At 41.9% G+C, this 11,680-nt stretch overlaps 1 protein-coding gene across 1 annotated transcript; it reads right to left on the bottom strand.

The window, feature by feature from the left end:
• Nucleotides 1-1,472: 1,472 nt before the first annotated feature.
• Nucleotides 1,473-10,195, bottom strand: DMP1 (dentin matrix acidic phosphoprotein 1). Its single transcript, XM_054990351.1, has 5 exons — nucleotides 10,133-10,195; nucleotides 9,650-9,697; nucleotides 7,320-7,667; nucleotides 4,135-5,186; nucleotides 1,473-4,062 (listed from the first exon to the last, which is right to left on the bottom strand). Exons 1-5 carry the CDS (start codon nucleotides 10,193-10,195, stop codon nucleotides 3,294-3,296), a joined length of 2,280 nt encoding a protein of 759 aa, XP_054846326.1. The 3' UTR covers nucleotides 1,473-3,293.
• Between the last annotated feature and the right edge of the window lie 1,485 nt (nucleotides 10,196-11,680).

Here is an 11,680-nt window from a genome sequence, read left to right as displayed (position 1 = left end):
CTGCTCATGGACAGCTCATTGACCTTTTCTGTGTTAAGCATGGTTATCTAAACCTTTCTTAATCTTTTGTTTTTGTGTTTTGAAGTGTTTGTGAAGATTCAGATGCACCACCCAACAGATAATATACTAAGAAATGGTTGTGAATATAAAGCAAAGGTTTACACTGACTGCTGAAATATACAGCAAATGAAATCTTAAAGTGGTTGTGGTTGGTTTCAATAAAGATGAGTCCCAAAAGTTCTTGGTATTAGGTTTAAACTCTAGTGCTGAAGAGTTAACTGTAATTTGTTTTATATAATGCCTTCAATGTGCATGGCATTGCGCAGGCCTCTGCTCCAAGGATCTTACAATTAAAATATGAGACAAGAAAGATGCCAAAAAAGAGATAGAAGCGGATGGAAGAAACAGTAGGGAAATATACAATTAATTTCAATTATATATATGTAGGTGGAGTAATGTGTATGAAGCAAATTGAAATGTCCTATTTATTTGTTTTCAAGGTCAGCTATGAAAAAACTTTTAAGGCATTTCATATGGATGCAGAGAGAGGAATGAGGTATTATATTATTGTAGAAAAAAACAAGAAGATCTAGGAAGGGAGTAATTTTGAATTTCTCATTCCTGGTATTTGACCCACAAATCCCAATTTTGATTATGCTTGTGTGAATCAGTACTGGGTTTAAATCCTCACTTCAACAACTAGATCCAAATGTTTTACTCTCTGATCCGCAACCTACCAGAAGAGGGAGCAGCTAGCTTCTTCTTTTCTGTCACTTGGGTGCCACCACTGTCCAGGAAGTGGTACTGCAGCTACTAGTTTAACAATTGTCAGGTGATGCAAGGGACCAATTGGGTGCCAGCTGGTTGTATGTCTCAGATTCTAGCCCTTCAACATGTAGCCTGAGTAAAGACAAACCTAGTTGCCTGTCCAGTGCTGGTGTTGCTTCTATATGGTCAACTGTGACACCTGATATAAGGCATATTCTTCCCCCACATCATATTACAATATAAGTCTATCTCAAGCAGGAATTACATTCGGGATCTTCTCCAGTAGTTCACATAGCATGATACTAACACTATCTCCACTACTGTTGTGGGGATAATAATAGCGTGCTTTGTAAATCACTTTGTAAATCATGGGAGGTAAATCGTCATCCTGAAGGGCAGTATATAAATCAAATTTTATTATTATTTATTATTATTATGCGAGGCAGTGGTTTGTCATTCATGGTCCGAACCTATACTTAATTTCTCCCAAATTTGCCTGTATTCTCAAGCTTGCAAATTGGCATTGGGACTCTGTCCTTCATATAACCCTTCTTTTCATACACATTTGCAACAACACAGGCAAATCTGAACCCAAGTAGCGACACATAAAAGAAACTGGTTTCAAAACCTATAAAATAAACCAGATGATCAATTTTGTTTATTTTAAAATCTTTATTATGAAATACAAACAGCATTGTTTTTTATTTTAACTTAAGATCTCTTTTTTTATAAAAGAGAGGGTACAAAACCTCCCACAATATTTCCAAAATACAACTATACATTTGTTACAAAATATTACAATACCTCCCATGTTAATACCTCCAAGACTGCAAAACCAGCTAAGGTTCAAATGCGACTGAAATGTGGCAACTTCTTTCTTTTGCTCTCTGCATACAGCAGTTGCAGTGAGTAGATTGGTCTGGATTCTCACACATTACCTTAAAGTAACTGCTTACTATATGGCTGATTCCGCACACGTTGAATAATGCACTTTCAATGCACTTTATCAATCGTTTGAGATGGATTTTTTGTTCCGCACATTAAAAAATCCATTCCAAATGATCTATAAAGAGGATTGGAAGTGCATTATCCAAAGTGTGCGGAATCACTCAATATCAGGAAACCTCATCTGCCCTAGTGTGTGCCCAGGTGCTAATATTTTGGAAGCTGCAGAAGCTATTCCCATGACTCAAGGACCAATCTTTCATGTGTATTGCAACCATTATCCAGGTTAAAAAGGACGGGAGAGGAGTCACATAGTACGGGAGAAAGCTTTACTACAGGGGAAAATTTGCACCATCTGTTCCCTTTAAAAATGGATGATGTATGTGAAAGCATACATGAAAGGGCACATCTAGCCAAGCAAGATTCTATACAGATGGAGCATTCATGTCGGGGAAGGAGAGAGCCTCGTGTGCAATTTGCCTCTTCTAAAAGACTGAAGGAGCGATTGTACTTTAGAGCAACGATGCATTTATCCTGAAAAGAACTTATTTTTAAAGAATGGAAAACAATCCTTCTGCAAATGCAAAAATTGCTCAGAAAGGGGGGAAAGGGAGGAAGAATATGTTTGTCTTTTTGGTAGCGATGTCACAGGTACTGTTCAATAGACGTCTACATGACCCAGCCCGCTAATACAGAGAAATATTAATGCATGGAATTCTACAGTTGTGGACCAATGACTGGAAAATCTCTACTAACTTAATTTCTTGAATCAAGGACTCATCAAAGCTAGTGAGTTTTGTAGAGGGGAAGACATTCCCTTAAGTGTTTTAAGTTTTTGGAAGTTGTTTGCAAATGGAACAGACGTCAGTGACCAGAGTGGTAATCCACTTGTTCCACAATTTTTTTCCTGTTGCTAATGGTATATTGTTTCCTGCGGGGTTTATACAAAACACATGCCACTCCTGGTAAAGTTCACCCAAACTCATCAGTACTCTTTCAGTCTCCCTGAAAATTCCTTGGATTTTTACTGGGGAAGGAACAGCCCAATTTTGCCTCAAATTTTGCACCAGCTAATTTTACCTCAGTCAGTAGCAAATAAAAGTACTATGAAACTCTTTAAATGAGCTAGAACCTGCAGAGGATTTCCACTCATGGAAGCGGGGCAATTTTTGCTGATATCCCCTTCCTGCTGCAGATCGCCAAGCCCACCTTCATGCTGTTCGTGAGACCTCCCTGTCCCTAGGAGTAACATTTGGGGGGTTAATTTGGGCTGCAATGGGGAATGAGGTGGTGTGAAAATCCTGTTCTGCTGAGGGAAATCCCTCCTATCAACAGGGACTTCCCATGGGATCTAAGTCATCTCGTTCTTCTAGTCGCCTTAGAACTCTGTCCTCCTCCCTCAAACAGGTATATTTTGGCCATGCAGGAATGTCCCAATCCACCCCATTTTTGTTTTACATGCAATTTGGTGGCAATGCTACTTCCCAGCAGTCAATATGCACATTGCCAAAATGATAAAATAAATTAAAAGACCACTTCCCATCTCCCAAACGTTATTAAATTTGCCTTTCAAAATGCATTTAATATCCATCCTGACAGTCATTATCTTCATAATCTCTATAAGGTTTGTTATGGTAAATGTCAAGCATTAACTTGCGGCTTTCAAGCTCATTGCTTCTCGACCAACTATCATCTTCTACACTGTCAGACCTGCTCAGTGTGTCCTCCCTGGATTTGCTGTCCCTTTCTACAGAGTGGCTGTTTCCCTCTTTGGATTCACTGGTATCCGCTGATCGGCTGTGCTGATGTTGCCCTTCTCCAGATTTCAAGTCACTTGAATCACTTTCATTGCTGTCTTCACTACCAGTACTTTCTTGGGAAACTTTATCGCTCTCGGATGATTCGCTTTGAGACAATCTGCTGTCATCGTGGACGGATTCATCGGTGTCTTCGTTTGATTCTTCACTCTCCTCTGTGGATGAACTCATTTCACTTGACCTGCTGTGGTGCCGTTTAACCTGTCTGGATTCACTGCTCCTTGGTGACACATTTTCTGCCTTTTCAGTAGAAGAACTCTCACGTTCTTTAGATTTGCTGGCACTGTCTTTCTCTGATTTATTGGTTCTCTCTTTATACTTTTTCACAGGTTTTTCTTGGGACTCCCTGCTATTTTCAGAGGATTCACTTTTTATGTCTTCCACAGATACTGTATCATCATCCTCTTTAGATTGGCTGTTCTCATCTTCTCTAGACTGACTAGCTATGCGTTCTCTAGACCGGCTGTGCACATCTTCCCTGGACTGAATGTGCACATCTTCCCTGGACTGACTGTGCATATCTTCCCTGGATCTGCTGTGCTTGCCTTCCCCGGACTGGCTGTGCACATCTTCCTTGGACTGGCTGTGCTTTTCTTCCTTGGACCTGCTATGCTTATCTTCCCTGGACCGACTACGCACATCTTCCCTGGACTGGCTGTGCTTGTCTTCCCTGGATCTGCTGTGCTTGCCTTCCCTGGACTGGCTGTGCACATCTTCCTTGGACTGGCTGTGCTTGTCTTCCCTGGATCTGCTATGCTTGTCTTCCCTGGACCGACTATGGACATCTTCCCTGGATCGACTGTTGATGTTCTCTATAGACTGGCTTTGACTGCGCCTTCTAGATGAGCTCTCTACAGCTTCTCTGGAATGGCTAGCTGCATGTTCCCTGGATCTACCAGGGACATTTTCTGTTGATTGACCGACATCTTCTAGGGATCGGCTGTCCTCTTTAGAGTCGGCATCATCCTCTTGCAGGTATGTGCTCTCGTCATGCTCAGGACTGTGATCCTCCTCGGAGTCACCGTCCACATAGTGGTACACTTCCCTGGCAAAATGTTCCATGGATTTGCTGTGATGTTTGCCTTTGCCTTTCACTGTGCCAATTTCCTGGCTGCTTTCTTTTGAGACGACATCTCCTTGAAGCATGCTAGAGTCACTGTCATCACTCTTAAAGACTTGGGGGTCATCACCTTGCATTCCTTCATCATCAAAATCGTACCTGTCCTCTTGGCTACTGCTGTAACTCTCAACTCCATGCCCTGTGCTATAATGAATAATGCGATTATCCTCTAGATCAAGACTTCTGCTCTCACTGCTGCTGCTGCTACTGCTGCTGCTATCATCGTGGTGTCGACCAACAGTGTTGTCACCATCTCCCTCTGAATGATGCTGCTCGTCCCCTTTGTTTGGGGGTACAGTGGGCCCAGCACCTTTCCCGTAAGTGCCTTCATCATTATTTCCATCCAAAGAACCGTCGCCACTGACATCTTCATCATTTATCAGATCACTCCCTCCTTTTCCAGTGAATGTATATGATACTTGGTCAGGAATATAGAGCATTCCGTCGTTTTCACCATCATGTCGTTCTTCGGAATTTCGGATATCACTGTAAGGGAACTCTTCTTGGTCAGAGCCCTGAATCTCATTTTCATCTTCCTGTGCAAGAAGACAAAAGAAGGAGGGAAATCCAATCATTAATTATATTCCATATGATAAACTGTTCTCAGCATTTCATCGGCCCAAGTAGAGCTCTTCCTTCTACTCATCCTATGCCACAAAATTGCAATGCATGGGTACTGTAGTCACTCCATTGGATTACAATGAGTGATTCCGCACACGTTGGATAATGCACTTTCAATGCACTTTATCAATCATTTGAGGTGGATTTTTTGTTCCACACATGAAAAAATCCATTCCAAATGTCTATAAAGAGGATTGGAAGTGCATTATCCCACGTGTGCGGAATCACTCAATGTAAGGGAAGGCTTCTAATTCTTATTTCTGCTTCTTCGCTCAAAGTGTGAAAAGCTCCCGGCACTCCTCCTTCCTTATACTGAACTATTTGGGGAGTGTATGATACTATTTTTTATTTCATTGTTTTCTAATAGTGACATCTAGTTTATTAGATTTTTGTTCTCATATTGTGATATCCAGTTTATTGCATTGTTCACTGTGCACATTATACTGGTCTTTATGGCATTACTTTTATAGCTCTATAGCCTTGACTCTCAACAAGAAAGCCGGACAATAAATGAACTAAGGAATTAATTAATTAAAAGAGGAGGATTGGCCTCTGTGTCCTCCTTTTGGGGACATTTAGTTGGTCAAACAGGAAGTTGAACTAGAGGGACCATTAATACAGCCCCGCTGGTCTCCTGTGTCCTCATTCCGTTTATCACTTCCAAGGATCCTGATCTCATCTTTGTGTTATTTATTTTTCACGTTTCGTTTCTACTTTTCAGAATGAAAGTTGTCTTGATAGTAGCTAACACATATGAAATGCATTTTTAAATTATTTAAAGACGTGTTTTAAAAAATCAAAAAATATGAACTATAATAAAAAAAGTTAAAACCATCTGCAGCTTGACCGTAAGAATAGCGTTTAGAAAGATGATCTACTTTCGATTTCAAAAGGGCAGCAAATTTTTATTTTAAAAAGATCTATTCACTTGCCTTATAATGGCAAAACTAGATCCAGCAGATAGACCTCACAGGGGAGTGTATTCCACAATGAAGATGTCTTTTACAGAAAAAGTAGGTCAGTCAACGGTTAGTTGTCACAGTAGCTAGGGCTGCTTCCATATGGGGATGATACCCCACCGTGCTTTCATTGCTGCCATGAATCTTTTACAAATGATGGGAGCCTTTTCAATTGGTATAATTTTGCTGTTTGAACTTTGTGTATGGGGAGAACACACGACCCACAATTCTCACCAATATGCACGGTGGCTCTTTTGTGTGACTCAGAGCCAAACTACAAGTGACACCTTACACAGGTTGGACACTTGTCAGCTTCCCTCAAGTTTTGATGGGAAAAGTAGGCATCTTGGTCTTGCAGCTGTAACGGACAGCCAAGCTGTAAAACCAGGATGCCTACATTTCCCATCAAAACTTGAGGGAAGTTGACAAGTGTCCAACCTGTGTAAGACGTCACTTGTAGCTTGGCTCTTACAGTGCAATCCTAAGCAGAGTTACTCCAGGCTAAGACCATTGAAATTAATGGGCTTAGAACGGCCTAACTCTGCCTAGGATTGCATTGTAAGTCAACCAGACTATTTTTCCAGCTTTAGTACATGTGGACATATACCCTCAATAAATCTGAGTAGCCCCTCATATGCATTCTCTGTGATGGCTTCCACCTTCTGGTATTGCCTTCCTGAGGAAATCAGAGAAGTTTCCACTTTCCTGGCTTTCCACAAACTGCAAAACTAAACTATTCAGGAGGGTTTTTTTTTTTTACACAGGCAAGAGGAGTGTGCTGTAAAGAAATGCTCCACAGAGACGCTTTGGTAAAGGTACAGGGACTGTAGACTATAATACTGGGTACTGCCTTTTGCTGTAAGTATGCTCCTACTGCGTAGTATGTGCATCGTTTTACATGTCATGCCAAATTGTTTATGTTTTGTTTCAGCTCTGTATTTGGATTTACGTTTTTTTTTAAATTTCTGCAATCCATACCCTATTGTATTATTCATTGACTGCCCCAGCCTTTTGTTGTATTGACTTATACTATGTAATCCACCTTGAGTCTCAGTGGGAAAGACGATCTATAAATAAATAAATTCCTACCACAGAAATTCTGTCGGAAGAATGGTCATCGGAACCATCCTCATCCATGTCTTCCATGCCATGCCGAGAATCCTTGCTTTCTACCCATTTCCTGTGCACTGCCTGGTGGATCCTGAAATAGCCACCCTCGTCATTGTCCTGAGTGCTCCATTCGCTGACATCTTCCACAAAGTTTTCCAAGCTGTCACTGGAAGCTTTTCTCTTTCCTTCACTGCTCTCGTGGCTAGTGGTTTTGTGTTCATTACCAGCAGAGTCTTCTCTGCTTTCCAGGCTTATGTCAAGCCTGCTCCCAGGTTCTTGATCACTGGTGTCTACAGAATCTGCTACAGAATCTTCACTTGCAGTAGCCTGTACAAAAGATGGAAGGAAGGACAGTGTCATTTTAGGGAGGTTATCTTGCATATGTTTCCATCAGTGTGATTGCGGAAAAAGAATACTGACAATCCTTTTGTGAATACCTGGAGATAGAGACAGAAATGCACACCATAATTTAAATACAATAATCAATGTTTGACATTATTTTTTAATGGCCCCAAACAAATGGGTCCAAGAAGGGGTGCTTGTGAAATTGTGGGGCAGGGATTTCAAGCAGCTGGGCTTTCCCCTTCCCTAGCAAAAATGTTTCCCTTCCTCCCCTCCCTGACAATCACCATTTGCCTTTGTGTGCCTTCCCTCCCAAATTCCCTTCTCCTTTGCCCTCTATGCCTTCCTACCAGACACCCTTCCCCTTTCGATCCCACTTCCCTTCAAACATCCAAGGCCTTGTCCCCCCGAAGATCCTTGCCCTTTCCTGTCTTCCCTCTAAAAACCATTCTCCTCCCCCTGTTCCTTATTTTGGGCTGTCCTCCCCATGGTGAGCCTGGGCCCACTGTGGGGTTCAGCCCTCACCAGGGCAGGCCTGGGCTGCCACGTAGGGTTGCCAGCTCCAAGTTGGGAAATTCCTGGAGATCTTGGGGGTGAAACCTGGAGAAACCTGGAGAAACCTGGAGAAAGTGGTGTTTGGGGAAGGAAAAGACCTTGGCATGGCATAAGTCCATAGAGTTCACCTCCCAAGGTAGCCATTTTCTCCAGGTGAACTGATCTCTTTGGCTTGGAGACCAGTTGTAATTCCGGGAGATCTCCAGCCACTACTTGGAGGATGGCAACCCTAGTGCCACGGCCTAGTGTTCCCCAGAGACAGAGGTGCCTTCCATGCAGCAGCTCTGCTTTTGGCTGCGGGAGTTAAATAGAGATGGGCACGAACAGCAATACGAACTAAAAAAAGCCATGAACAGCCCAATCAGCTGTTCGCAAACAAACTGTTCGCGAGGCCCCATTCTAAATGAACAGGTGGTCGTTGCAAGCCTCGTTCGTTGCTGTTCGTCAAGCCAGACAATGTGGCACTTGCAATCAATTCCCTTGGCAATGTAGGCAGGGATTGTCTGAACTCTGTCTGAACTCCTGCTGTTGCCCTGGAAACCCCAATCTAAGCCCAATTTAGCTTGATAGGCAGGTCTTCTTTTCAAGTGTGGAGCTTCAAATTTGTTACAAGGAAGCAAAGAGCAGAGGGGTGGGGGGCTCCCAGCTCTGGTTTCGCAGACAGTGAGGGAGAGACAGTTGCTGTTGGCATTTTGAGAGAGAGACAGGGAGAGTGCATTGGAGCTTGGATTTTCTTTGTGCGTGGTGGGATAGGGATCTACCTCTTCAAGTTCCAGGGCTGCTACCAGGCTCTGGGCCAAGCTATTATTTATTACTGGTACCTTTCCTGCTGCCTGCTCAAGGTAATGTTTCTGGGAGTGGTGCGGTAGGGATCTTGATGGCTGGAGGAGAGCCTACTGGCCCCCACGAACAACAAACATGTTCGTGAACAGGTCATGTTTGTCAATGTTCATTGTTCATTGTTTGTGGATGGCAATGAACAACGAACACCATGTTCATTTTTTTCCTGTTCATGCCCATGTCTAGAGTTAAATGGTTAGTGTTAAGTGTTTGGGTTTGGGAAAGTTAACCCCTCAATGTACTTGTTCAATATTTAAGATTTTTCTGCAAGCCCGGGGGTTGCCTCCAGTTTGCAGAAAGAACTGTTCTGTTCCCCAGTGGGCCCAATATGTGAGTTTAAGGATCTGCATGCAGGGGGCGGGATTCCCAATTAGATATGACAGGGTTGCATCAAACCAGATTTTTCATCAGTGAAAAGGGAGGAGGGGGCCCTGACTGAGAGGGTATGTCTGGTCCAAGCAAGCTCCCAAATTGTGATTCAAACCTGGGTCTCCAAGATCAAATTACCAACCTGGTAATTTGATAGGAAAATTCTACCTTCAGTGAAAACAAAATAAAGATGATCTACTTACCCATGACTCTTCTGAGCTTCTGTGATGTGCTCTTTGGTGTCTGGCTACCTACATAAATTGGAAGAAGAAACCACAGGTGAATGCTTTATAGACACTTAAAAATATTATACAATTACCCAACAAATGCACATAACGATCCATTAACAAAATATAACAAGCAAGAAAAAAAACCCAAAAGTGAATACAAAACAAAATAAAATATTAAGAAACAAATATATAAAATGTTTACAATTATTGTTATAAATTTTGGTTTTAGTTTTTATGATTTTATTGTATTGTTTTTATTTGGTGAGCCTCCTCGAGCAAGGCTCTACAAACATGGCATACAAATGCTCTAAATAAATAAAATAATCCTTGAAAAACACAAAGAGTGCAATCCACCATAACTAAGCTCTTTTAAGCCCCATAGATTTCAGTGGGAATGTTGACCATGTGCTTAATATATTGTAGGTTGTAATGCTATTTTAAAATATATATACTTACAGGATGAGAACATGATAGAGCCCACAGGGAGATCAATAAGAGCGCAGTTCCCTTCATATTCATTCAACAATCTGTAAAGAAAACATCAAAACAATTGTGTTAAAGCACAGAATTTATACTAGAGATCAATAATCAAGTGGCCATTTTAGGGCAATGAAGAAAAGACCCTTCACCAAGTTGTATGTGTGTGAGAGAGACTGATGAGGAAAGATCTGGCAACTTGCAAAGGCTAACACTTTTTTATATACAAAAAGGTATAAGGTAAGTGATGAGCCAACTGGTGAATTTTTATTGGCCATATCTGGCCCACGAGCTGCCTGCAGTTGATGACATTCACATTGTGCGTGCTTATGATGATGTTCCAGGGCTTCCTAAAGGAATATACAGTAATGCACAGCAACGACCTTTATTGGCATAAATAATACAGACAGAACAAGAGAAATGTTGTAGAATAAGTTCGTAGGGCAGCACAATCGTGTCCCCAGACAGCAAAATTATCTCGAGATACAGCACAGTCGTAGGAGGCTTTATAAAATATTACCCTTGACTTCCACACATAAGCCAAGAATTCAGCCACAGATAGAGTTATTGCTGGACTCTTGTCTGCTAAGAAAAATTTTAGATCCTTATCCAAAAAATCCTTCTGCACAGGAAAAAGGGGACGAATCAATAAACTACGCATAACAGAATATTTGGGGCAGCGAAAAAGAATATGTGAGATTGAATCGGGTTCCCTCAGAGCACAGTCCCACAGCCTATCCCTATATACAGTAATATACAGCAAGCAATGAAGAAACTATAGTGGAAAATCTCAAGAGGAATAGATAATTTTGTTCCAGGCAACTATTTACCAATAAGTTCTCTGAAGACCATATCTGCAGTTTAAAACATACTGTATTGGATCCCCTTGAGGGTGTTTTTCCTCCCATCTATGGAGCTTGACTTGCCTGCCTCCCCTTTCCTGCAGCAGCCTGAAAAGCCCTTTGCCAATCCTACTCTTGGCCCCCTGGTAGAACTCCAGTGGATCCAAGCCACTTATATATACAAATGAAAACAAAATTGTTTTTTGTTGACTGAACATGCAGTGGCTCAGTGGCCGATTATCGGCTTGGCATGCGGAAGATCGCCACCTGAGACCCTGAAGAGCTGTTGCCAGTCTAAAGAGACAATACTGACCTTGATAAATCAATGGCCTGAATCAATAAACAACAGCTTCACGTGTTTATACTTGGTCGGGACTATGATTTATTGTGTCTGTGTATAGACACTTGGGAAAAGCATTATAGACACAACTCTGTCTGCAGCACACAAATCTGCTTTGTGGTCGCTGTGGGTTTTGGTCAAACCAGTTTTGCAGATTTCATAACATTTCAAGCTATATTTCTAAATTAACACCATCCCAAAGCATGACAGTCACCAATGACAGAGGATGTGTCTATTTTGGTTTGACTGTCCCTGATGTCTTCTAGACTCTTCCATGATGAGTAACACAACCACCAGCACCACCCTGAACTCTGTGTGTGTGTGTGTGTGTGCTGGCAAGTCACA

The sequence above is a fragment of the Eublepharis macularius genome, chromosome 10 (assembly GCF_028583425.1).
Source record: "Eublepharis macularius isolate TG4126 chromosome 10, MPM_Emac_v1.0, whole genome shotgun sequence".
Classification (NCBI taxonomy): Eukaryota; Metazoa; Chordata; class Lepidosauria; order Squamata; family Eublepharidae; genus Eublepharis; species Eublepharis macularius.
This window is presented reverse-complemented; position numbering and strand designations above follow the sequence as displayed.

Excerpts from the sequence above, each read along its gene's own strand:
- DMP1 (XM_054990351.1), bottom strand. The coding sequence starts at position 10,195 with ATGAATATGAAGGGAACTGCGCTCTTATTGATCTCCCTGTGGGCTCTA. Across the intron at positions 9,698-10,132 it reads CTCTATCATGTTCTCATCCT|GTAGCCAGACACCAAAGAGC; the intron begins GTAAGTATATAT and ends CAATTTATGTAG. Across the intron at positions 5,187-7,319 it reads CTTCCGACAGAATTTCTGTG|GAAGATGAAAATGAGATTCA; the intron begins GTAGGAATTTAT and ends CTTCTTGCACAG.